The sequence below is a fragment of the Gossypium raimondii genome, chromosome 9 (genome assembly GCF_025698545.1).
Source record: "Gossypium raimondii isolate GPD5lz chromosome 9, ASM2569854v1, whole genome shotgun sequence".
Lineage (NCBI taxonomy): Eukaryota > Viridiplantae > Streptophyta > Magnoliopsida > Malvales > Malvaceae > Gossypium > Gossypium raimondii.
Window position 1 is genome coordinate 49,124,350 of NC_068573.1, and position 25,140 is coordinate 49,149,489.

A 25,140-nucleotide genomic window follows, 5' to 3' on the forward strand; every position below is an offset into this window, starting at 1 on the left:
TCAAATTTTACAATGTTTTAATCGAATTTTCAAAATATTAATATCGTACAATCAAATCAAATCATTAGCTTCAGCGCTAAATAGCAATTTGCATCTCAAAGTTAATGTCCACATATATTTAAAGATTTGATTAATACAATATTAATATTTTTAAAATTGAATTAAAGATCAAAAAAATAAAATTAAAATTCGAGCAAAGTTTGATGCAATTAATCATTTGTGGAAAACTTGCACTCTTACTTAACCAACAATTACAATAATTAATAACTAGTTTCAGATTATAGAAATACAGACCAAAAATTCTGAGCTATTCCTCGTTGAATTTATCTTTCTCCTTTTTAGTCGAAGATTTCGGTACGACGTTAGCTACGGAATTAAAACAATTAAAATTCATCAATACAATACAATTCAATTTCATATTGCATATTTCAATTTTTACTCAACATTTGTCTAAATTCCAATTTAGTCCCTAAACCGAGACTAATTTTATTTCTTCACAATCAATTCTATATTTTCATTCAATTTTCACTTTAATCTAGATTTAACTCTCTAATTTTACTTAAATCCCTAAATTTTGAATTTTTAACAATTTAGTCCCTATTACTCAAAATTTACAATTTATTCTACAATTCAATCCTTTTTCACTTCAAACTTAAAAATCTATCAAATTAGTCCCTAATACTCTAATTGTTCAACATAAACAATATTTAAAAACTCAATAATTTCTAAAAATTTAGCATATGTCGGTAGTATTTAATAACGAAATTCTAAAAATATAAAAATTATAAGAAAATAGACTAAATTGACTAACTAATTTGAGCTTTGAACCTTGAAACCCTAATTCTCCTTTTCTTTCCTTTTCTCTTCTGTTTCGTTTCTATGCTCTTTCTTTTATTTAATTATTATAATATAATATAATATAATATATATTAACTTTAAAATTCATAATATATACACTTGTACTGCCTCAATTATGACCATTGCATAATTGCTTCTTTGGTCTTTTAATTTTCTTTAATCTATAATTCAACTTTCACCCTTTATATAATTTAGTCTTTTACTTAATTACTCTTAATTCAAGCAATTTCAACTAACCAAAACCTAATTAACTTCACAACTAACTTCGTAAATATTTTAAATAAATATTTACAAATCCGTTTTATGAAAACGGAGTCCCGAAAATACACTTTCCGATACCCGTGACTATCAAGTCGTTACAAATCATCTGTTGAAATAAGAGAATTTTGTCTCCTCAAAATAAATAATTCTATTTACTTTATTTTACTTCTGAAATTTATAATTTTATTTTAACTCAATTGAGTAATACGGTGGAGTATGTAATGTAAGAGAGTTAAATGATATTGTTAAAACACTCTCATTTCATATCAAAAGTCACTGTTTTAATGAGGTTGCTGAAATTGGACTCGATCGGGCCGGTTGGTAAGGGTGAAGGGAGGGGTAAGCAAGGGCTTAGCCACCCCTAAATTTAGAAATTATTGTTTTAGACCCTAAAAGTTTATAAAATTTTAAGTTAATGTATGGTAAAATTAAAATTAAGTCCTAAAAATGTTAGAATTTTAATTTAATATTTTCAAAAATCATGAAAATATAAATCAATGTTAAGGTAAAACTGTATTTTGCCTCCCATAAAGATATGTATCTTAATCTCAACCCCTCCTAAAAAAAATTATGACTTCGCTCTTGTAGATTGTATCGATAACCAATACATGAAACCAGAACAAAGGAAAAAAATGATTGACTCTAATAATTTATTAAAGACCAAAAATCCATGATTTAATCGGCTGAAGTCATGTTTAAAAATTTGCATATATATATATATAATAGTTACGAACAGTTGAACAACCCCAACTTACAATCTAAGTTAAAAAGCAAAACGCAATTTGGTATATGGTAATTACACGATCTTCTCTCTCTCTCCAATCCTTACATTTTAGTCCTTCGCCAAAACCTTACAACAACGACAATGTTGCAAGAAAGACACGGCGGTGGTCCACCCCACGGCGTAATACTAGCAGTGGTCGTATTTATCGTGGTATTAGCTCCGTTCTTATACGGTGACCAAGGTGAAGCTATCACTGAAGCCATTTCCGAGCTATTGACTCCGCTCGGTCTCCTCCTCTTGCCCATCTTCCTCCTCCTCGCAATCCAGTTCCTTTCCTCCGATCGTGGCTCCTTTGTCTCCGGCGTATTCTCCACCGGTGAACCCGACACCATTTACGGTCTAAGTGGCTCCCCCGTCGGCGTTGCCCTCTTTCTTCTCCTCGTCTTGTTCTTGCTTTACAATCGTGTTTCCATCTTCGGCGGTGGCGATGATTCCGATGATTGACGATTTAACGTCGCAGCCCTGTTTTTGTTATGTCTTCATTCGTTTCAGCACCGTTGAGGATTGGATTCCGATGACCGTAAGTTCCGTCGCCGGTGATTAATAGTTTGCATCCGATGAGGCACAGTATAATCGCACGTAGAATTTTTTGTTTGTGTTCTTTTTGTGATTTTACCTGAATACCCAGGCGATCAAAGGGCCTGTATCATGAGCAATCGAGGGCATTGTTGTCATTTGCATATGGCAACCTTGTTTCACTGTTTAGTTATACGTTGTTGCTTTTTCTCGTCTATTTACAGTTTTAATACCTCTAAAATGTTGAAATTTAAGAATTAATCCCTTTTATTTGACATTATTTTATCTCTACTTTCGTAATGTTATTGGTCGTAATTGATACAATTGCTTTAGTTACATAGATTTCTTTTACTATTATTTGATCACATAGTCCAGGCCACATGAAAATTCAGTTAACGATAGTATCGGTGAGTGCTATCAATCTGAATTACTAATAATATTATAAAAATAGATGATCAAATTACATCAAATTCTAAATACACGGACTAAAACACAATTAGACTATTTTTTACCAACAGTTAATTAACAACGGTAGTTGAGGTGGTTGTCCCGGAGGTAGTACGGTGGAGCAGTGATAGCTCAGTCTCAACTCTTTTTATTGTCATTTTATCGAGGCTCCTTTTGGACTGATAGTCTCTGTTCCAATATTTAATTTTGACTCCCTCTGGATACCGACTTCTTTACAGAGTCACGTGCTCGCTTTCATTTGCAATTTTCACGAAGGAATAAACTAACATTTAGTCCATAAACTTATTAATTTTTCCATCTTGGTCCCTATAGTTTTTGTCCACATTGTCCCAAAATTTGACTGCTTTTGATCGCTTCTATTAAAATATGATGACATGGCATTATGTGATTGTGTCATGTTATCACTTGAATTTTTTATAATTTTTTTATATTTCTTAGATGTGATATAGTTTTTTTAATTTTCAAATGATGGTAAATTTTAAAATGTCACATCATTACATCTGAACGAATTTAAGTTTAAGGGTCAAAATTAAAAAAAGATAAAACTTTTGTTAAATTCATAAAATTGTTGAATTACTCAAAAAAAAAAAGTAAATAATAATAAATAATTATTTTGAACAATGTTCCAAAATCTAAAATGAAAATATAAAAAAGGTGTAAAACCCCCCATCAAAATCACTACTGGCCTTATACTGATGACAAAAACCAGCTGATCACTCCTTGTTCTTAGGCTTCTTCACAATCATTACAGAACAATGAGCATGGTGAGCACAGTAATCACTTACGCTTCCCAAAACAGCCCTGCATGTTCCATTTTCAGACAAATTTTAAAAAATCTAATCTATTTGTTCACGTTTTAAAAATAAAGATAAAAATTTACCTCTTCACAATGCCATAACCATGGCTTCCTAGTACCAGAATAGTTGCATGGTGCTTGTCAACAGCTTCACATAACACATCCCTTGGATCACCTTCCATTACTTCCACATTCACTTCATTCACCTTTAAATATATACATATATATTATAATTGTTTTAGTGTATTTAATAAAAAAGGAAAACATTTTATATGATATAGAAAAGAAATTTACTGATTTTTTCTTGCATAATTCCTTGACTTTCTCTGTGATCCTTCCGGCTGCCTTCTTTAAATCGATCTCCATCATGGGTATAATCTCCGCAGTTGCTGCGTTTATAGAGTTTCATTTAAACCGCAAGGAGATTCCAACCTTTTTTTTTTTTCTTAATCCGGGAATACACGTGGAATTAGACGGTGAAAGTATTATGGAGGGGCTGGGTTTAAAGAGTAAACTTTTTTTTATTAATAAAAAATTGATTTATGCACATGAGTATGAGGTACGTGGCATAAAGTTATTTCTTTAGTAATACTAACTTTTAATAGTAAAAATAAATTGAAACTTTTAACAGAGAAAATAGATTACTTTTTAATCTAATATATAGAGATTAATTTATTAATTTTTGAGTAAATGAAACAAAACACAATTTAACTCCTAATTTAGAAGTCTCAATAGTATTTTTACGACTCATTAAATTTGACTTTATAACTCAATGATTTAATCTAGTTAATTTTGATTTGAACTAAAACCAATCTTCTTCTTCTTCTTCTTTTGTCAAATCAAGTCAATCTTATTTGATTATAAGAAGATTACAACTTGATCTTGTCTAGAAATTATCGAGATATAATTTGACTTGAAAATTTTAATGGGTAAACTTAAATTATCTAAATTTAAAATTGCTTGAATCCAAAATACCTGAATCTCAATGATTTGAACCCAAAATAATTAGACTTATTTATTAGAATGAGTGGTCCACAATATTGCTTAATAAGCCTAGTTCAAGTTGAGTTTTCACAAAAGATTTTGTATCTCGAGTCAACCCGATTAGACTAAAATATGGTTTAAATAATAATAAAAATTTAAAATCAACATTTGAAAGATTTAAAAATATTACTTGTTAGAAAGTTTTTTGCCTTTTTTTGAAAACAGTCTTAAAAATTTTATCTATTTGGAGTCGACAAACCCCTTAACACATCTAGTACTATCTTAAGTTGGAGTTTTATATGCCCTTTGATGCCATGTAAGGGGTAAGGGTTTAAACCCTTAATGATATTGCATCACGCAAGGCAAGGTCTGATCCAACAAGATATTTCCACTTTATCAACTTCATACAATTTTGATAGTAAAAAAAAAAAATCTCAACTTAGAATAATATATAATGTATTAAAGAGTCCGTCAACTTCAGACAACCCTTCAAATACATAAATAATGGAACTGATTAACTCAATAAAATTGAATTCAAATCATTTTTTTTTAAACCTGACCTGAGTCAACTTATGAACAGCTTGATGCGAAATACCTGGACCGGCAAGTTGAATAACGGAAATGGGTACGGGTCGGGCATGAACAGCAATGAGTTGAAAAGGTTGGAGGGATCCGAATGGTGTAAAGAAATGATCCAGTGTCCATTCCAATGCGTACATACTAGGCGCACTATCGTCCACTGCTATCACCATGATTTGTTTCATTGACATCTCTTTTCTCTCTTTCTTTCTTATTACAACTTTCGAAAAATAAAACCCTCTTTTTGCAAATAAATGGAGTTGAACGAGTTACACTAGGGTTTTTAACCATGTTGAAGATGATGCTTATTTTTTTTTTTTTTTGAATGAGGTTGTTGCGGCCATGGACTCGGTTTTCTGATTACCAGACAGTTAAAAGAAAAAGAGACCTTTTCTCTAGTCTTAATTTAGGCTAATCAAGTTTTTCTTTTCTTTCATTTCAATTGCTATTTTTGTGTGTAGTGAGTGTAATTGAACTGAATTGAGATTGAATAATGGTAAATTTGACATTTGGGCTCAATATTCAATCTGAGATTGATTCGTTTATCAATTTTCATAATTCAAATTCAAACTTGATTAAGCTTATTAGTATTCAAATTCGAACTTATTTATAATTAAGTTCTTTCTATATAAATAGAGTAAAAGTATTATTTTCAAATAGTTAATATATATTAAAATGAAAAGCTTGATGAGGATCATGAACCATTTGAATTGAGTATTTTTGTGCTCGCTTTATAATTCTAATTATTCGAGGTTGGCTCGATAATTACCAAAGCAAGTTTGAGTTTCTTTCTAATCGAACTCAAATCACTCACCAGCATTGGTGTCTTCTTTTACTCCCCTATGTGCAAAAAAGTAGATATATTCATATACAAGATCTTGCAAAATGGACTTGTTTGTGGATTAGATGGCATAATTTGGGCTTGAACAAAATTTTGTATTTTAGATTAACTCGATTTGATCTAAATTCAAAATAAGTAAGTAAAAACAATTTATTTTAATTTGATTATAAAAAATACATAAGTATTTTAATAAAAAAATAATTATTGATGTTGATTGAGTCTTGATTTAATTAATATATGATTATTGCTAATACAAGAGAACATGAATCTAATCGGTTCATATCGATTCATGAGTCAATCCATTCAAAATCCCCTTTTAAACTAGTATCTTAATTGATTCTCAATTCAATTAGTCTGATTGGCCAATCTAATCGTTGAAGCAATATTAAATTTTGGGATTGATTAACTTCATATTAGAATTGATAAATCCAGTTGACATTGACTTTTTATTGTTGTTGTTTAGATCTATTTTCGACCCTACTCGTAGATTCTGATATATTATTCATCTAAAACTAATTATTTATTTATCCCTTTCCGATTTTTAGTATGTTAAACATATATATATATATATATGTAACATATATATCCTAATTGAGGATGATGATCTCGCCGATTTACTCTTCTTACCCCTGTTCGACGATGATTCCGGCGATTGTTTCGGTTCGAAACGCAGTATGTATCGGTTGGTAATCCTTCAAGCTCATCCGCCTCTGACGAAGATGATGACTAAGAAAACGGAATATCTCCGCCGCCAATTAGAAGATCTCTCAACGGAATCCGGATAGCTTCTTCCATGTCATCATCATCATCATCATCACCACCTTCCAAAGATTGGAAAGGAGGAGGAGGTTTCGGGATTCTCGAAAAGATTATTAACGTTTTCCGTAGCAGTGGAATGCCAAACTCGGGCGGGTATACGGTAGCCTGAACTCAGACGAGGGACCGGTTCTACAACCCGCTGGGAGTGAGGCGGGTTCAGCAGTTGCAGTTGCAATAGATTTTTTTTATATTTAAGATAAGGACCTTTCAGGTGATGGTATTCTTCTTCACTGTTTTTTGGTAAATGGGAAACATCCACAAGAAAGGTCTGCTCTTGTTGATATAACAAATGACTACTCACCTATTGTTGGGCTTGCAATGGAAACACCGTCATCTGCTATAGGTAAGCAGCGGAGTAGTAGAGCCAAGAGCATGATGATGACTCCTGGTTCTGGTGAGGCTTTGTTAAGAGATGAAGTCAAGACTCTGTTGCAAAAAGTTGAAGAGGAAGCTGAGCTTTCAAATGTTTCAATGCAGAGCCATCCTTTTCTTCTTCACCCTTTTTTGCTGGTGACTCAGCAACGGTCTGTGTGTCAGTTGCGCCTTTGCAAATGCTGATGCCCCCTCACCGCCGGCGGGTTGTAAAATCGGCGGGTCATCATCCTCAAAACGGTGGGGTTTCATGAAGGATAGGGTATTTTATTCTTTTAATTAAATTAGTGGAAAAAAACGGCCACATGGCAGGTCAAGTTTAAGAGTTTAATGAGTGACCATATTTAACAAATTTTCTATCGGTTAATAATTAAATCGAAAAAAAAATCAAAGTGATCAAAATAATAATAATACATTATTTTAGATTAATCCGTAGTGTAATTTATCTCAACAAATATTAAGTTTTAATAGTTAGAAATTTTATATATTTTCTCTTTATTTAATCATTAATTTTAAAATATTAATTAAGAGTAATAGTTAAATTGGACCGATGGTTAAATCAATCTTCTTATTGATTTGATCGGTTCAATTAAACATTTAATAAAAATTTAAAAAGTATTAAAATATTAAAAATAAAAAATTCGTTCAGTTCAATTGGTTTTTTAGCTTATTCAATCGGTTTGTGCAAATTTCCAATCCAACTGATTCAATATCACTTTTCATATCAATATCCTAGTTGATTCTTGGTCCAACCGGTTTGATTCAAACATCATTTATTTAGGGCACTTGTAATTTTTTTTTAAATTATACTTATGGAATTAAAAAAAACTTAATTACAAAATTAACCCTCAAAATATATTCTTTTGTCACTAGGTATCTAATTTTTGGTCAAAAGTAGTAACTAAATAATCAAATTTATCCAAAAAGTGTACAACTCCAATAAGAAATGTGCCACTTGTTATGTTTTTTATTGGTTAATATCATGTTTTGGGAGCAAAGATGAAATGAAATTTACAGTTTAGGTACAAGTTTTAACAAAATAAAAACTTTATGTACCTGATTATAAAAACTATATGATTTAAGGGCCCAATTTTAATTTAAACCAATTAAAAAATATCTTTCTTTCCTCTCCCTTCAAAGCAATAAACACATCTAGCGTTGGGTGTGGTGATTTGTGAAATTGCCCTAATTACCTAAAAGAAGTCAAACAAGCAAGATACAAGGTGATAATAGTGTGGATTAAAGCAAAGAAACACATCAATTATTAATAGATTTGATTAATGACATGCTGCCATACAAAAGTGTTTCCAACTTCCTTATATATAAAATAAATTCATAATCACATTTGTAAATAAAATCATAATAGAAATATATTTCGATTTAAACTAAAATAAATTAAGGAATATAAATAAATATTAAAACTCTCAAATTAAAAGAAGGCTTTAATAAAAATAATTAGACATGCTTTTAAGTTTTAAGTTAAAGCGAAGCTTTACTTCAAAAGTAGTGCATTGAATAAAGATATTGTTTTAGTTGGGTCCACCTTAAGATCCAACCAACCATCTTATATAATAATTTAATATTTTACGTTATCCAATATAAATAAACTTAAAATATGCAATAAATCTCTACTTTTAAAATTTAGTATTTTTATTTTATGAACTTTTCAATTTTTAAAATTCAAGTCCAACTATTAACGCTACTTTTTTTTGTTAAATTTGTTGTTGTGACCATTTTGAAATTTAAAAAAATTATTTGATAGTCATGTAATTTAAGAAAATGACATTATAATTAATTAGAGTTGAATTTTAAAATATAAATAGCAGAAAGACTAAATTTCTATTTTTCGAAAAGTAGATACCTAAATAGATAATAAATTATGTAATATATAAGATTTTAGGTTGGAATCCATCTTCTATTAAATTAATTATTATGGGATTTATTAGTGGTAGAATTACGTTAGAGCCTCTTTAGAAATTGTAAGAATATGAATTTGAATAATGGTAAATTTTATTTTGTCCCCGAAATTTATAATTTACTTTTGATCTTTTAGGAAATTTTTTGACACCTTATTTGCAATTATACTTTTATGTCTATTCAAATATGATGCGAAGCATAGTAGATAAATTTTAAATGTGTATATCTACTAAATGAAAATATTTGAATTAACATATTACAAAAAGCAATTTATATTTTATCGAAAGTGTCTTTTTCAACATATCATATTTAAATTGTATATATGGTAAGTAAATGCACATTTATAATTTGATTAATATGTTTTAAATATGCTTCCTGATCCAAATAAACATCTAATGCTTAAATTGATGGTTACACTAATGTAAGGACCTAATTGATATGATACCGATACTTTGACAATTCAATTAAAATATTTTAAAGTTTAAGACACCAATTTGAAATCTTTTCCATAGTTTTGGGTTATTTAGTGGAATTAACCCAATATAAAAAATATAATTGTATTTCATTTCGTAAAAGCGCTTAAATTTTCCTCTATTTGATTTCAGTTCTCATCGATTTTTTTAATTTATCGAGAGAAAAGCAAATAAATTAAATAAAATCAAACACTATTTTCTGCTTTTATAATTTGATTTCTCTCTCAGATCTGTTCGTAGATCTTCAATCGCCGTCTTCCTTTTGTCTTTTTTTTTCAACATTATCTGGTAATTTTATTTGTTTTTTCTACTGTTTTTTATATAATTTTAATGCGTGAATTTGAGTAATTTTTTTTCTTGGATAGGTTTAAGAAATTTTCACGAATTATTGGAAATTGCATTTTCGAAGAAATACATTTACATCTTCTTCGAATTTTTGGATTTTCTCCACCTCGTAAGTAATTTTTTAGTTATATTCTTATTTTCTTTGTATTGCTGTTGTTGTTATTATTATTTCTGAAATTTGATCTCTTTTCTTATGGTAGCGTTGATAAACAAATTTTAAAAAATTGGCTCCGCAAAGGCGATCGCAGCGCCACACGGGTGGCCAGATGCAGCAAAGCAATGCTGCTGCGACGGCGTTTTACGATCACGCTGGAGGCGGCGGGTCCTTCAACAATGCTGGTCCCGCCGGCGGAGATGCTGGTGATGCTGTTATGGCACGGTGGTTGCAATCTGCTGGATTGCAGCATCTGGCCTCTCCCTTGACTTCTACAGGCATCGACCAACGCCTCCTTCCTAATCTACTCATGCAGGTACTGTTGTTCCGCTTTTAATTTACCACATGTATTTTATTTGTTTATGTTTCTATTGTTTCTATGATTCTATGCAATTTGATTTAGGTTAATGTACTTTTAATTGCTGCCATCACCTTTTAATCAAGGGAAATGTTCTATTCCTTTTTCGCGATTTATATTCAATTCTGAGTTTATGGAATGCATAATTTCTTCCCTTTTTTGCATGAAGTTGGTGGGAAAAATCATTTTAGTATTGACAAGGTAATGAGGAAGTTACTATTACATACATGTAGGGGTATGGGGCAGAATCTGCTGAAGAGAAGCAGCGGCTATTCAAATTAATGAGGAACCTCAAATTTAATGGTGAATTTGGTTTGGAGCCATACACACCAACTGCCCAAAGTTCTGGAGGGCAGGCTACATCTGATGGGTTCCATTCTCCAGAGTTCAAGGGGGATTTTGGAGCTGGCCTTTTGGATCTTCATGCTATTGATGATACAGAGCTTCTTTCTGAGGTATGGTTATATTGTGCACTGAACATAACTTAGCCAGAGAATTCCACATTGGTTGATTGCTTAAAGTTTATATTGTTTACATCATGCAGTTCTACTATTTTTATTTCATTTTTGTGGAAAAATGTTGACATGTTTCTTGTTTCTTCTTGTTATTCCGTTTTATATTTTTCTCAATTTAGTAACAAAATTTTCCCTGTGAAAATAAATGTTGATTTGATTTATTGGCAGCATGTTATCTCAGAACCTTTTGAGCCATCACCATTCATGCCAGGTGTGAACAAATCATTTGAAAACGAATTTAATGTGACATCTAGCCGGCAGCAAAAAGAGCAAAGTAATGCAGATGCCTCTGCTTCGTCATTCATTGCCAATGAAAAAGAGATCAGTACAAGGGAAAATAATGTTGCTAAGATTAAAGTTGTGGTATGTTCTGTCACTGTGTTTTATATTATCTGGGCTGGAACAATTGATGCATGCTCGTAGCACAGTCTTCTATGCCTTAATTTTCAAGTTTCCTATGAAGCTTAATTTTTTTCTTGCACATGGTACAAGGTACGTAAAAGACCATTAAACAAGAAAGAAATTTCTCGGAAGGAGGATGATATAGTAACTGTAGGTGAGAATGCTTTAACGGTCCATGAACCCAAGCTAAAGGTTTGTCCCTTATTCACAAAAGTTAATGTGAGGTTACTATGTGTTATTGAGATGAATTTTTTAGAATTATTGGTGCTTGTTTGATATGTCATCTCTTCTCATGCTTATATCTGCTTTGGTTGTTATATGAAAGGTGGACTTGACAGCATACGTAGAGAAGCATGAATTCTGTTTTGATGCTGTTCTGGATGAGCATGTTACTAATGATGAGGTAATGCTTGGTTAAAAATTAATGCGTTGTTGCCATCTAAACATGGTTCCTGAATAGCATTGAGTAGATTATGACCAATTTGTTTAGTGTTTTGCTAGAGCCAAAGATTGATTTTTCCCCCTCTTGTTCACTTCAACAGGTTTATCGTGTTACTGTTGAGCCAATTATTCCCATAATTTTTCAGCGAACAAAAGCCACTTGTTTTGCATATGGGCAAACAGGTTCGCACAGTTTCAGACTTTTCTTCCTGAATGTCATGTGTGCTATATATGTTATTTTCTGCTTTTGTATGCTTGAAGCACTATTAATGTTAGAAGGAAATATTTTTGAATCTCAAAGCTTACATGCATCTTGGATGGTGTATAGCCATCTATTCCTTTCAGTTTCTTCTAAATATAGCTTTTTCGTGAATATTAAAGTGGTAGTTTTTGAATCATTGTAAATCCTCAGAACTTCATAGTGAATTAGTTTTGGCTGTTAAATTTGTAAACTTCCTTTTAGCGTCAATCTTATTTTATATTCCATCAATTTACATTTACTCTTGCGCCCTTATGCCTTACCAGGAATGGTTGCTTTGGTTTAGAAACATTGCCAGACCCCAAATTCAAAGAGTCATGAAGAAATTAGATTCTAGTTGGAACCATAGTTTTTTGTAAATTGATGTACATGATATTTTAAACAGAATGGAGGAAACTATTTGGAAGATTTAGAATTATTAGTAGAAAATTGATGCATATGATTGGGTTTCAGAATTTCGAGACTGATGAGAGAATTAGTGCTAAAAGAACTAGTTTCTGTAAAAGAGAAGAAAGCTCTGTTGTAAACTAAAGAAATCACATTAGCCTAAGACATGATAGTCATTTTCTTATTTTCCTTGGTTTATAGTCTTTTGTTTCACATCTCCTTGTTTTTGCAGTTCATGGTTCTGTGGTATTGTTGCTAATTTCCAGTTCACGAAATATATTTTTTATTTCAGGTAGTGGTAAGACGTTCACAATGCAGCCATTACCTCTCAGAGCTGCACAAGACCTCATTAGATTCTTGCATCAGCCAGTTTATCACAGTCAGAGATTTAAATTGTGGCTTAGCTATTTTGAGATATATGGTGGAAAACTCTTTGACCTTTTGAGTGATAGAAAGTAATTCCCTTTTCTTTCCTTGCTTATTTATTTATGCATGTCCATGTGTGTTATAAATCAATTTTTTTCTTAAAAGCACTTGATTGATTATGATGTGTAATAAATTTTAATTATCTTCTGGTTTGACCTTCTATTATGTATCAAACCATTTGCCCTTCACACATTCTCTCTTTCAGTATGTATTCTGGTATAAATGTGCATGCACATACATATTAATAACTATTAGATCACTGAATAATTTAAGTTTCTTCATAGGAAACTTTGTATGAGAGAAGATGGGAGACAACAAGTCTGTATTGTTGGACTGCAAGAATTTGAGGTGTTAGATGTGCAAGTTGTCAAGGAATACATTGAGAGGGGAAATGCTGCTAGAAGCACTGGATCTACTGGTGCAAATGAGGAGTCTTCAAGGTCACATGCTATTTTACAACTTGCCATCAAGAAACACCCTGAGATAAAGGAGTCGAAACGGAACAATGATGGGAATGAATCTAAAAGTGGGAAGGTTGTGGGAAAGATTTCTTTTATTGATCTTGCTGGCAGTGAAAGAGGTGCAGACACCACCGACAATGACCGACAAACTAGGTAGATTTGAATTTTTATGCAAGGACAAAAAGAGGGGAGAAACTAACATTAATCTTTTTTCTCCTCACCTGGTTTCTTTTTGGTTTGTTCTGATATCACTGGTTCCGATTCTTGCCAGGATTGAGGGTGCAGAAATTAATAAGAGCCTTTTGGCTCTCAAGGAGTGTATTCGTGCCCTGGACAATGATCAGATCCATATACCATTCCGTGGGAGCAAACTCACTGAAGTGCTCCGTGACTCTTTCGTTGGCAACTCAAGGACTGTTATGATCTCATGTATTTCTCCAAATGCAGGTTCATGTGAGCACACTCTCAATACTCTGAGATATGCTGATAGGTATGCTTGTTTCTATAACGAGACACTACATGAACTTCCTTTGTTGCATTACATTGTATTTTTCTACTTGTTGATTAAATAAAGATTATTGTTATCCAAATGAACAGGGTTAAAAGTCTTTCCAAAAGTGGTAATCCCAAAAAGGACCAGGCTGTAACTTCTTTACCACCAAGTAATACGGATGCTTCTTCAGCATCTTCTCTGCCTGCTCCCGCAGATATAGAAGTCGTATATGAACAACAACAGGAAGCCAAAGTTGTTGATACAAGTCAAAGGGTTGTAGAAAAAGATGTTTATACTGTTGACTTTGATAAACAGCTGTCAAAGTTTCCGTCAGGTTACTCTTTCAACAGGAGAGAGGAAAGTGGATTGACTTCTGGGCCAACAGGTCGGGAGAGATTTGAAGTGAATAACTCCTACAGCAGCTCAACAAAAAGAGTTTACTCATCAAATTCTCAAAACTCAGCTGATACAGAAGAGAAACTGCAGAAGGTGTCACCACCTCGTAGAAAAGTGACTAGAGAAGAAAAGTCAGATAAGATGACCGGGATCGTAGCTAAGAAAGACGGGGGAGGATCTGATTTGTCCACTACAAAGTCTAGGCAGTCAAATGCTGTTAGTTATAGCAATGCAAATAATGTTGGACATAGACAATATGATCCCGAGCCTCCTGATGAGAATATCAATGCAATACTTGAGGTAGGCCGTTGATATGGTTGTCATTATATGTATGCTTTTCGATTTTACTTCATTCTGTGTATGCTTTTGGTTTGTGGCAGGAGGAAGAGGCTTTAATTGCTGCTCACAGAAAAGAAATTGAGGATACAATGGAAATTGTTCGTGAAGTAAGTAAACTAGCCCTGGATTAGTGGTCAAATCTTTTCGATTTCTAGTACTTATTGTTCCGCTTCTCAAACATTCATGCACCAATTAAAATTTATACCACTGTTCATCTTGTTCTGCTCGAATATTAACAGGAAATGAAGCTTTTGGCAGAGGTGGACCAACCAGGCAGCCTCATCGACAATTATGTGACCCAACTAAGCTTTGTGCTTTCACGCAAGGCTGCTGGTCTGGTTGGCCTTCAAGCTCGCCTTGCCAGGTTCCAGCATCGATTGAAAGAGCAGGAGATACTGAGTCGGAAGAGAGTTCCTCGTTAAGGCAAGCAGTTTGTTCCCTGCTTGCATTACCGCATCAGAACCTGTCTCATAACCTCGCTTAGATTGTTATAGTTATATTTCTCGATGGACATTGACGCTTAAATATTTTGATATAAACAAATATATAAAGCTTTTATCTCAAATGGAATCTCTACTTGGTTCTGGCGGTCAATGCATGGAGCCATTTCGAGTTCTCGGAGAAAGGAAATTTGGCATTGCATAAAAACTCCACCGTGTCTTGCAGGTATTGATGTTTCGATGTAAATGCCTCGTACATGTCCCGGTAATAAGAGGGGCCAATTGAAATTGTCAAACATTTATTGTTTAGATGAATCTGATGTATCATTGTTTAGATTGACATGCTTTGTTGTTTAATGGTGACGAAGGAAATATTTTTTTTAAAAATAAAATCATTTCTATTGGAAGGAGAGGAAAAAAGAGTAAAGTAGTGGTTTTTTTTCAATTTGCATTTACTCAATAAAAGAATTAATTGTCAATTCGTGACTCAAATCATAAATAATTTGAACGAAGTTGAATTTTTATGCATAATGTGTCATTTTATCCTATATGATATTTATATTTGACAAAAAATATACATTGTGGTAGTTAAAATAACATTATTAATTTTTAGTATTTAATCTGGGTTGATAAAATTTATAATTAGCTAAATATGAGTAACTTACTTTCATCTAATCAACTCAAAAATTGAATTAAATTATTTTTATCGAATTATATTTAATAATTAAATATAAAATTAAATAAATTTATAATTAAAACTAAATTTATTCTATTAATAAAATCATGTAAAATTTAATCATAAAATTATTAACAATTAATTTTTATCAAATTAACTTTAAAACTTAAATTAAATACTAAAAAATTAATATTGTTAACAAAAAGAGGAAAAACTACCTATACTTATTTGACCTATTTGATTCAAAGCAACTTAATGAAACGCTGCGTATCGACAGTAAAGCAAAACGGGTCGGATTACATTGCCTTCTTCTTCGTATAAACCCTTCATAAACCCTAAGTTCTTCCAATTTCTTTTGATTTTATTTCTTGGTTTGAAAATTTTTAATTTATTTTCTGAGTTCTTTTGATTAAAAATTTGATCTGAGATTGACTACAAATAATGTGTACATGAAACATGAAGACTACCTTCAGAAATCCAGGTACATTATTTAACCTCTGAAATTATCATATTAATTGAAAATTTGGATTTTGCGTTTTACAGTGTAAAAATCAATGAATTTCCTATATTGGGTATTTTTTCAAAAAAATTCAGCCATTATCATGTGTTTTCATTTCCCAAATTTGCTAAATTTTTATCCTTTTTTTTTCGTTGCAGGGATAAGCCTTTGTATCCGTACAACCTGTTGTCAAATTTTCAATACTTGTAAGTCCCTGTCTTCATTATCCGATGGGTCTTCGTCTGAATTGTATAAGAAATCTGCCATTTTTGAGGGAAAAATTAATAGTATTGAAGGGGTGAGGAAAGAAGTTGAAGATGTGTGTTGTATTTTAGAGAGTGGTCCTTGGGGATCCGCCATTGAAAACGCTTTGTCTTCACTCAATGAGAAGCCTCAACCCGGGTTAATCATTGGGGTTTTGAGGAAGTTGAAAGATGTTAACCTAGCAATAAACTATTTCCGATGGACCGAGAAGAAAACCGACCAAGCGCATTGTCCGGAAGCATATAATTCGCTTCTCATATTGATGGCTCGGAATAAGAAGTTCGATTGTCTCGAACAGGTTCTTGAAGAGATGAGCATGGTGGGATTCGGCCCATCTAGTAACGCTTGCATCGAGTTGGTTGTTAGTTGTGTCAAATCCCAAAAGTTAAGGGAAGCTTTCGATATTATACAGATGATGAGGAAGTTCAAGTTTCGACCGGCTTTTTCGGCTTACACCACTCTTATCGGTGCTTTGTCCGCTGTGTTTGAATCAGATCTTATGCTTACTCTGTTTCATCAGATGCAGGAGCTAGGTTATGAAGTTAGTGTCCATTTGTTTACTACACTTATTCGTGTGTTTGCTAAGGAAGGACGGGTTGATGCAGCTCTTAATCTTTTAGATGAGATGAGGAGCAACTGTTTTGAAGCTGATGTTGTGCTTTATAATGTTTGTATAGACTGTTTCGGTAAGGTAGGGAAGGTCGATATGGCATGGAAATTCTTTCATGAGATGAAAGCACAAGGTCTAGTGCCCGATGACGTGACTTTCACGAGCATGATTGGTGTTTTATGCAAATCGAATCGGTTGCAAGAAGCTATAGAGTTATTTGAGTTGATGGAGCAGGATAGAAAGGTCCCTTGTGCTTATGCTTATAACACCATGATAATGGGATATGGCTCAGCGGGAAAGTTTGATGAAGCGTACGGTTTATTAGAAAGACAGAAAGCAAAGGGATCAATTCCAAGTGTGATATCGTATAACTGCATTCTCACTTGCCTTGGGAAGAAGGGGAAAGTGCAAGAGGCATTGAGGATCTTCGAGGATATGAAGAAAGATGCTGTGCCCAACCTTCCAACTTATAACATTCTCATAGACATGCTTTGTAAGGATGGTAATCTCGAGGATGCTTTGAGGATTCAGGGTGCCATGAAAGAAGCTGGCTTATACCCGAATGTTATAACCGTAAACATAATGATTGATAGACTGTGTAAAGCACAAAAACTCGATGAGGCTGTTTCTATATTCGAAGGAATGGATCACAAAGTTTGTTGTCCTAACGAGGTTACATTTTGCTCCCTTATAGATGGCTTGGGAAAACATGGTAGAGTAAATGATGCCTATAGACTTTACGAGAAGATGCTGGATTCCGATAAGATCCCGAATGCTGTTGTATATACATCCCTCATTCGGAACTTCTTCAAGTGCGGGAGGAAGGAGGATGGTCATAAGATATACAAAGAAATGCTGCGAAGGGGCTGCGCCCCTGATCTTATGCTCCTCAATACCTACATGGATTGTGTGTTTAAAGCTGGGGAAATCGAGAAGGGTCGGGCTTTGTTCGAGGAAATAAAGGCTCAAGGATTCATTCCAGATGTTCAAAGCTATTCGATTCTGATACATTGTCTCGTGAAAGCAGGTTGTGCGCATGAAACCTATCAGTTGTTTCATGCAATGAAGGAGCAAGGTTGCATTTTGGACACCCGTGCTTATAACACCGTGATTGATGGATTTTGCAAGTCGGGTAAGGTTAACAAAGCTTATCAGCTTCTAGAGGAAATGAAATCAAAAGGTCACCAACCGACTGTTGTTACCTATGGTTCCGTCATTGATGGTCTTTCTAAGATTGATAGGCTTGATGAAGCATACATGCTCCTCGAAGAAGCAAAATCGCAGGGCATAGAGTTGAATTTAGTTATCTATAGTAGTCTTATTGATGGGTTCGGAAAAGTCGGGAGAATAGATGAAGCATATCTAATATTGGAAGAGTTAATGCAAAAGGGTTTGACACCGAACACATACACATGGAATTGCTTGCTTGATGCTTTGGTGAAAGCCGAAGAGGTCGATGAAGCCCTTGTTTGTTTCAAGTCTATGAAAGACATGAATTGTCCCCCGAACCATATCACGTATAGCATTCTCATAAATGGTCTTTGCAAGATTAGAAAATTCAATAAGGCCTTTGTGCTTTGGCAAGAAATGGAAAAGCAATGGTTAAAACCGAATACCATCACGTACACCACTATGATTTCCGGACTCGCGAAGGCTGGTAATGTTGCTGAAGCTCATGGACTTTTTGAGAGGTTTAAGGCTAATGGGGGTATACCTGATTCTGCATGCTATAATGCCATCATCGAGGGGTTAAGCAACGCCAATAGGGCAACGGATGCATATAAACTTTTTGAAGAAACTCGACGGAAAGGTTTTAACATTCATACCAAAACCTGTGTTGTTCTTCTAGATGCACTGCATAAAGCTGAATGTCTTGAGCAAGCAGCTATTGTAGGGGCTGTCTTGAAAGAAACAGCGAAGTCTCAACATGCTTCGAAATATTGGTAACATATTTCGGTTCGGTGTTGGAGAGAGATCGATTAATGCATGATGAGAAGATGTTTCTCGATGTTTCTGGTGGAGCAATAACACTTCTATAGATGAACTTTAAGCAAGGGTATTTCCCCATCTGATGAAATGTTTCCTTATGGTTAACTATGCATGCATGCATGGGTGCATACATACATATTGGTGACATCGTATCAATGTATAGGTGCTCTTGTCACTGAAGCCATTGCTAATGCATCATGGATGATTAAGAAGACAGATGCCCTCAGCAAATAAACAAAGACAGCAGCCACTTAGAAGAAAGGCCACTTCTATATCTTGATCTTTTAATAGTTTTGTTTTGTTTTGTTTAATTATATATATATATCTCTTTCAAATGTGAAAGTAAACCCTTCATACCAATTAAATTCAAAGGAAATTTTGTTGTACTGACTTCTGTAATACCATGTATTATCATTTGCAACTTTGATTCAATTTCCGTTAGTTTCATCATTAATTTGGGGGATAAATGTCTTGACATGAAGCGTTAAATGTCATGACAGTGAATCATATTTAAAAAAGAGGACCAAAATTTGAATATGTGTATTTACATGAATAGCTTAAATATAATTAAATTTTAGAAATATTCTTCTTCTACCGCATCTATTCATGTATAATGCACGAATTGATGACTAGGTACCTTAGTGAATGTGTAGTTTGTATCTTATGCGTTAAAAAAGTGCAGATTTTCTATGTAAGCACAGTGGGAAAAGGATTCACAAACCCAAGAATCAAACCGTGAATTTTATGCCAATTAATTTGGAACTCATATAAGTTTACCATTGATTGGCTATATTCTCCAAGTTAAATTCCAGCTAATTTTTTTAACACTTTTATTGATGCTTATGTTGATGGAAAATTTTGATTAATACAATACTTTTGACATCAATGTAAACTCTTAGCTATAATGAAACATCTTGTGTCTATTATTAGTTTAAGAGTTAATTGACCAAACATCTCTAAATTATAATCCTCGTTTCAAATTTTAAAACATTCTAATTAGGTTTTCAAATCATTAAATGGCATGTAATATAAATTAACAATTTAATCATATCAACATAATTTAAACCAAGAAATTTAAAGAAAAGTAAAATGTTTGCATAAGTAAAATAGAAAAAGAAAAGAGAGTGAATATTTTTATATTTTTTGTTTTAAACTATGTTACATGAGATCTAATGTCTTATTTAATGATTAAATTAACAATTTTAGTAACAGATAAATCTACCTAATATAGCATCTATTGTTGAAGGACGTAATTAGAATATGACTGAATTAAAATGAGAATTATACTCTAATTTCTGATTGATATCAGATGTGGTGTTGAAACCCTCATAACCCCTTTCCCCTTGCTCCCCATAAAGAAAATGTTTGTATTAGCATCATGCCGCGTGTCCTATCAGATATTGTTAACAACACAATACAATACAACCGAGTATAGCAGATAATTACCACTTTTATAGATTTCGACCGTTAGAAGATCTTAAAAAAGGGCAGTCCAACGTCTCTTTCCCCACTTTTCTCAAATTTTTAAATTGCAATAACTTTTTTTTATACTCCTTTCAATTTCAGTCCTTTTTTAAATTTGCTTCAATTTCACAGCCAAAAATCGACTCACTGTTTTCTGATTTCATAGCAAAAGAAAAAAAATGGCGTTGAGACCCATCGATAATGCACTCCCTACTACACCAGAAAGACCCAAAAAACAAGCCAAATTGTCGATTCCGATCCAAACCCAGAAGAAACCATCAGATTTTGGTGTCAATGAAGAGAAGAAGGCTTCTCCTTTACCACCACCACCACCACCTGCAGATGCCTCCGTTGATTACGTTTCTTCCGAGAAGCTCAAGCCCTTTGAAGACCCAGAGTCCAAAATCCAAGTAATTCTTGATTTTCTCTATATTAAAAGTAAACCCTGTTTGCAGATTCATGGTTCTGATTTTTGTATGAATTTTTCAGGGATTGGTTGAAGGGTTAGAGTCAAAGGATTGGGTTAAGGTTTGCGAGTCATTGAATGATGTTAGGCGGTTCTCTTTACATCACTCCACCGTATTGCTTCCAATCTTGTAGGTTTCTTTATTTTTTATTTTTTTTAATTGCTGTTTTGGTGGTGGGATTTTTGCGCTGATAAAATGTTTGTGATTATGCCAGAGAGAAGGTGATGTTGATACTGGTGAAGGCAATGAACAACCCAAGAAGTGCCCTTTGCAAGACCTCGATTATGGCTGCTTCAGATATCTTCAACGCATTTGGTGAAAAACTGCTTGATTTCACTGATTCTGGTGCATTTGATCGGTTGGTAAGTACCCAGTTGGCTTGCTTTTACCCTAAATCTCTTTTGAGGCTTTTCAATTTATGTTTGGTTTTGCACTTTTACAGTTGCTGCAACTGTTACTAAAAGCTTCTCAGGATAAGAAATTTGTATGTGAAGAAGCAGACAAGTCATTAAAATCAATGGTTAACACCATTGCTCCTTTGCCTCTGCTTAATAAGCTTAGTGGATATGTTAACCATGGCAACCTTAGAGTCAGAGCCAAAGCTGCTGTTTCCATTTCAAACTCGGTTTCCAAAACGGTAAACATTTTTATATACTGTTTTTGAACATTGTCTTACTCATTGAGCAACATAATCAACTATGGTATATATTTTACCAATGCTGCAGGGTGTGGATGAAATTAAAGAATTCGGGTTGGTTAAACTGCTACAAATGGCCACGGGTTCGTTGAATGATAGATTGCCGGAGGCCAGAGAAGCAGCAAGAAGCATTGTGTTTTCAGTATACAAGGCATTTACTGAAAATGAAGATGAGAATCCAGGGGAGGCTTGGCAAAGCTTTTGCCAATCAAGCTTGTCACCTATTCAAGCTCAGTCCATTATCAAAGCTGTAGGTTCACAGTAGGGTTTATGGTAAAAGTTTTTAGGGTTTCTCTAACTTTTTTCATGTAAATGCTGTTTTTTACATGATTTTGGTGGCGAAAAATAACTTTGTTTTCATCCACTTTTTTCCTGTTCACCCCCATTTTGTAATGTTCGAATAACACATTTGCTGTTGTTATATTCTTTAACGTTAAATGGAAGTTGACCTAGTTTTATTTTTATTTAAAGAAAGTACTCAAATTGTATTTTACTTTTTTATTCAAAATTGACAAATTAATTTCTATAAATAGAAAGGAAAAATAAATCTTTTCTGTTAAAATTTTATTCAAACCAACATATTAACTAAATAACCAAAAATAACACGTGTAACATATGTTGATAATGGACTGAGAGAGCAATTTGCTTTTTATATGTATAAAAACTAGTTTGCCCAATTTTTAAAATGAGAGAGCAAACTGCAATTTAACCCCCAAGTAGTACTTTTACAAATACATAAAGAAAATGAAAAACAGGAGTAATATAATAATTCAATTTGATACAATGGCCAACAACCGCGAGTTGCAATGGCACCAACATGAAAAAAAATAACATTTAATCAAAAAAAAAAAAAAGGGCAACAAAACTTTTGACACAACATTCCGATCGGAGTGATTCGATTACTCTGATCCGAGAGCACTCATTAAGATGTTCATCAACTTCACTCTTCAACTCCAGGAAGCATGTAATCCTCTTCAACTTTTTTACAGTCTGTGATTGAATCCCTTCCATAGCTTATTCTGAGTTTGCAATGGAGGCATTTTGGTTATTTTCAATCAAAGACTGCAAAGCCATCTCAACCTCAGCAAATGGTTGACCTGCATAAAGCTTAAGCTGCCCCTTCTGAACAACAATTACTTCCTTGGCATGAGATTTTACGGCTTCATTAAGTTCCTGCAGAATTCACCGGTTCCGGTCTAGCATTAGTCATATGAGAAACAGATTAAGAAAATGAATGCATTCTCAATCATGGTTCTTACTTTCACGGACATAGGAATGACGTCAGCACTGAAATCACCTAGATCTTCAAAAAAACAGTCAAGAAGATAACAGAAGTTACTGGCATCGCTGCGGTCCTCAAATGCAACAACACAAGAAGTTTTGCTCTGTTCCTGACCCTCGGATGATAATTGTATGGTAAAAAGCCCTTCCAGTCCTTCTAGATCATCACCTCGTTGCATGAGAATAACCTGGAAATAGTTGCAAGTGCACCCCAAAAAGGTACAATGGGGCATTATAATAGTGAGAGACATGGAAAACCAAGAAGAATGAAATATGCAACTAATTGAAGGGAATTAATCAAATGATAATAATCCGGGCATAAGCTTTAGCTGCATTTACGTACAAGGACATATGGAAGATTCAGCCACCATGGATCAGTTTTGATGCCCAATTGGTTGCCCATGACTTTATCGACCGGTGGCTTGTTGCTAACATCTATTCTTTTTGAAGTACGCAATAAAGCAACCTTATCGGATTTGGTTTTAGCTTTCGGATTCTCATTTGTAGAAATCTTCGACTTCAGGGTATCCAAATCTCTCGAGTTCATTGATTTTATAGCTTCATTAGACAACCTTTCTTCACTGCTCTCTGGACCAGCACTAGAAATTCAACAAATAATCAAGGAATGCAAAGAACTCAATAGAACTATAAACTCAAATCCAACCGCTCATAAAACTTAACAAATTTAGAGAAAATTATAAATAAATAGCTTGAAAGTTGAAATGAGAAAAGGTCGTATTTTTTCTGTTCGGTTTTGAATTTCAGACAAGGCTAATTCTGAAATCTAGATAACTACACAACTACATGAACATAACTACAAATAAATCAACAATTGCAAAGATTTTCAAAAACAATCGAACCTCGTATTATCGTGCAAAGATCCTAATTCCCCCTCCTCGATCTTCTCTCTATTACTCGGCAAGGAAACCAAGTCTTGACTCACTACTGCCGTTCCATCATCCACTTCCTCAAACCTAGAAGCATTAGCAGCTACACCATTCTTATTGCTCAATTTGCAACCGTCTTTTAAACCGGAAAAACCCTTCACGCCACTTCTCAAACTCTTTTCAGGTCCTCGGAATTTAAACTTCTTCTTTACAAACAACCTTTTGTTCACCTCTTTTTCATCATCACCATCATTTAACTCGTCCAAGAAACTTGAATAAGACCCCGGAAATGTATCTTTCTTTGAGTTCAGTTTCTTCTCTAACTTACTCAATCTAGTCCCAATTTCCTTTTCAATCCCAATTCTTGCCCTAGAATTCAAAGTTTCATCTTCTTCATCCCCATTTTTCGGTTCTTTTTTCTCAATTTTTCGAGCTTCCCTAGCCATAGCTCTAATTTCTTCAACTTTTTCTTCTAATTCAGATTCATCACAATAAACCATAGTTCTAGAATTCAATCCCACTTTCCCATTATTAAGAAATTCACCATTTTTACTTCTATTTTTCCTCAAGTTCCTATCTTTACCCTCAGAATCCCAATTTCCCATCACCCAAACAGCAATTAAAGTCTGAAACAAAAAAATCCCAACAAAATAAAATCCAAATTTCATTACTGAATAAGGAGAAAATTTACCAAAATCGCCACTGTTTTCTCCATTAAGAACACCCGGTGTCTCTGAAACCCGAAATTCTTCAACTTTATCGGTTTCATCAGAAGGCGGCTCGAAAACGACGACGTCGAGAGGTTTAGTTTCAGGTTGGGATTCTATGGGGGTTATGGGATTGATAGGAGTGGAAGAAGGGAAACGTTTAGTGAGGGTTTTGAGGATTTTGGGGCGCAAATAGTTTTTACGCTTGGTGTGTTTTGAAGGAAATGGAGTGGAAAGACGGGAAAATAAGAGTGGCTTTAGTGAATACTTGGGAACGGAGGAGAGTGTGAGGGAGACCGTCCCCGCCATGGATTTGACAGTGGAGCCCGAACAAGGTGAGTGACGGACATAGAAAACAGCTGAAGAAAGTTGGGTTCTTTACTATTTTTTTTTTCTTTTTCATGGTTATCAGAGTTTTACCCTTCTCAGGCCGCCTTTGAAGCCCAAAAAAAGCTTTGGTTTTTCAGTTTTGAGATTAATCGGCCTAAACAAGGTGTACCATTAAAGCTGGTTCC

At 33.7% G+C, this 25,140-nt stretch overlaps 6 protein-coding genes across 6 annotated transcripts; 4 read left to right on the top strand and 2 right to left on the bottom strand.

Moving 5' to 3' along the window:
* Positions 1-1,863: 1,863 nt before the first annotated feature.
* LOC105800741 (hypothetical protein) lies at positions 1,864-2,710 on the top strand. Its single transcript, XM_012632038.2, has one exon. The coding sequence runs from the start codon at positions 1,985-1,987 to the stop codon at positions 2,345-2,347; it is 363 nt and encodes a 120-aa protein (XP_012487492.1). The 5' UTR covers positions 1,864-1,984; the 3' UTR covers positions 2,348-2,710.
* A 717-nt stretch (positions 2,711-3,427) lies between these two features.
* On the bottom strand, positions 3,428-5,437 carry LOC105797996 (universal stress protein PHOS34). The gene is made up of 4 exons (XM_012627856.2): positions 5,263-5,437; positions 3,978-4,072; positions 3,768-3,889; positions 3,428-3,688 (listed from the first exon to the last, which is right to left on the bottom strand). The coding sequence occupies exons 1-4, from the start codon at positions 5,435-5,437 to the stop codon at positions 3,601-3,603; spliced, it is 480 nt and encodes a 159-aa protein (XP_012483310.1). The 3' UTR covers positions 3,428-3,600.
* A 4,386-nt stretch (positions 5,438-9,823) lies between these two features.
* LOC105800744 (kinesin-like protein KIN-13A) lies at positions 9,824-15,424 on the top strand. The gene is made up of 14 exons (XM_012632040.2): positions 9,824-9,956; positions 10,034-10,122; positions 10,214-10,483; positions 10,759-10,980; positions 11,209-11,403; positions 11,533-11,634; positions 11,768-11,845; positions 11,985-12,066; positions 12,822-12,984; positions 13,240-13,569; positions 13,688-13,906; positions 14,014-14,605; positions 14,686-14,751; positions 14,884-15,424. The coding sequence occupies exons 3-14, from the start codon at positions 10,280-10,282 to the stop codon at positions 15,064-15,066; spliced, it is 2,436 nt and encodes an 811-aa protein (XP_012487494.1). The 5' UTR covers positions 9,824-9,956; positions 10,034-10,122; positions 10,214-10,279; the 3' UTR covers positions 15,067-15,424.
* Positions 15,425-16,107: 683 nt separating this feature from the next.
* On the top strand, positions 16,108-19,521 carry LOC105800743 (pentatricopeptide repeat-containing protein At3g06920). Its single transcript, XM_012632039.2, has 2 exons — positions 16,108-16,241; positions 16,418-19,521. The coding sequence occupies exons 1-2, from the start codon at positions 16,217-16,219 to the stop codon at positions 19,078-19,080; spliced, it is 2,688 nt and encodes an 895-aa protein (XP_012487493.1). The 5' UTR covers positions 16,108-16,216; the 3' UTR covers positions 19,081-19,521.
* A 1,108-nt stretch (positions 19,522-20,629) lies between these two features.
* LOC105800745 (uncharacterized) lies at positions 20,630-22,214 on the top strand. Its single transcript, XM_012632041.2, has 5 exons — positions 20,630-20,996; positions 21,076-21,182; positions 21,268-21,415; positions 21,496-21,690; positions 21,779-22,214. Exons 1-5 carry the CDS (start codon positions 20,766-20,768, stop codon positions 22,013-22,015), a joined length of 918 nt encoding a protein of 305 aa, XP_012487495.1. The 5' UTR covers positions 20,630-20,765; the 3' UTR covers positions 22,016-22,214.
* Positions 22,215-22,366: 152 nt separating this feature from the next.
* On the bottom strand, positions 22,367-25,016 carry LOC105800746 (uncharacterized). The gene is made up of 4 exons (XM_012632042.2): positions 23,892-25,016; positions 23,375-23,630; positions 23,010-23,219; positions 22,367-22,923 (listed from the first exon to the last, which is right to left on the bottom strand). The coding sequence occupies exons 1-4, from the start codon at positions 24,932-24,934 to the stop codon at positions 22,765-22,767; spliced, it is 1,668 nt and encodes a 555-aa protein (XP_012487496.1). The 5' UTR covers positions 24,935-25,016; the 3' UTR covers positions 22,367-22,764.
* Positions 25,017-25,140: the final 124 nt, after the last annotated feature.

Bases quoted from the DNA above. Each gene is read 5' to 3' on its own strand.
- LOC105800746 (XM_012632042.2), bottom strand. From the start codon at position 24,934: ATGGCGGGGACGGTCTCCCTCACACTCTCCTCCGTTCCCAAGTATTCA. The intron at 23,220-23,374 runs GTACGTAAATGC...AACTATTTCCAG, and splicing joins TGAATCTTCCATATGTCCTT to GTTATTCTCATGCAACGAGG. The intron at 22,924-23,009 runs GTAAGAACCATG...TGAATTCTGCAG, and splicing joins TCATTCCTATGTCCGTGAAA to GAACTTAATGAAGCCGTAAA.
- LOC105800745 (XM_012632041.2), top strand. From the start codon at position 20,766: ATGGCGTTGAGACCCATCGATAATGCACTCCCTACTACACCAGAAAGA. The intron at 21,183-21,267 runs GTAGGTTTCTTT...TGATTATGCCAG, and splicing joins ACCGTATTGCTTCCAATCTT to AGAGAAGGTGATGTTGATAC. The intron at 21,416-21,495 runs GTAAGTACCCAG...GCACTTTTACAG, and splicing joins CTGGTGCATTTGATCGGTTG to TTGCTGCAACTGTTACTAAA.
- LOC105800743 (XM_012632039.2), top strand. From the start codon at position 16,217: ATGAAGACTACCTTCAGAAATCCAG. The intron at 16,242-16,417 runs GTACATTATTTA...TTTTCGTTGCAG, and splicing joins GACTACCTTCAGAAATCCAG to GGATAAGCCTTTGTATCCGT.
- LOC105800741 (XM_012632038.2), top strand. From the start codon at position 1,985: ATGTTGCAAGAAAGACACGGCGGTGGTCCACCCCACGGCGTAATACTA.
- LOC105797996 (XM_012627856.2), bottom strand. From the start codon at position 5,437: ATGTCAATGAAACAAATCATGGTGATAGCAGTGGACGATAGTGCGCCT. The intron at 4,073-5,262 runs GTATTTCGCATC...CTATAAACGCAG, and splicing joins TATTCAACTTGCCGGTCCAG to CAACTGCGGAGATTATACCC. The intron at 3,689-3,767 runs GTAAATTTTTAT...TGGAACATGCAG, and splicing joins GGTTATGGCATTGTGAAGAG to GGCTGTTTTGGGAAGCGTAA.
- LOC105800744 (XM_012632040.2), top strand. From the start codon at position 10,280: ATGCAGCAAAGCAATGCTGCTGCGACGGCGTTTTACGATCACGCTGGA. The intron at 11,846-11,984 runs GTAATGCTTGGT...TCACTTCAACAG, and splicing joins AGCATGTTACTAATGATGAG to GTTTATCGTGTTACTGTTGA. The intron at 14,606-14,685 runs GTAGGCCGTTGA...GGTTTGTGGCAG, and splicing joins ATATCAATGCAATACTTGAG to GAGGAAGAGGCTTTAATTGC.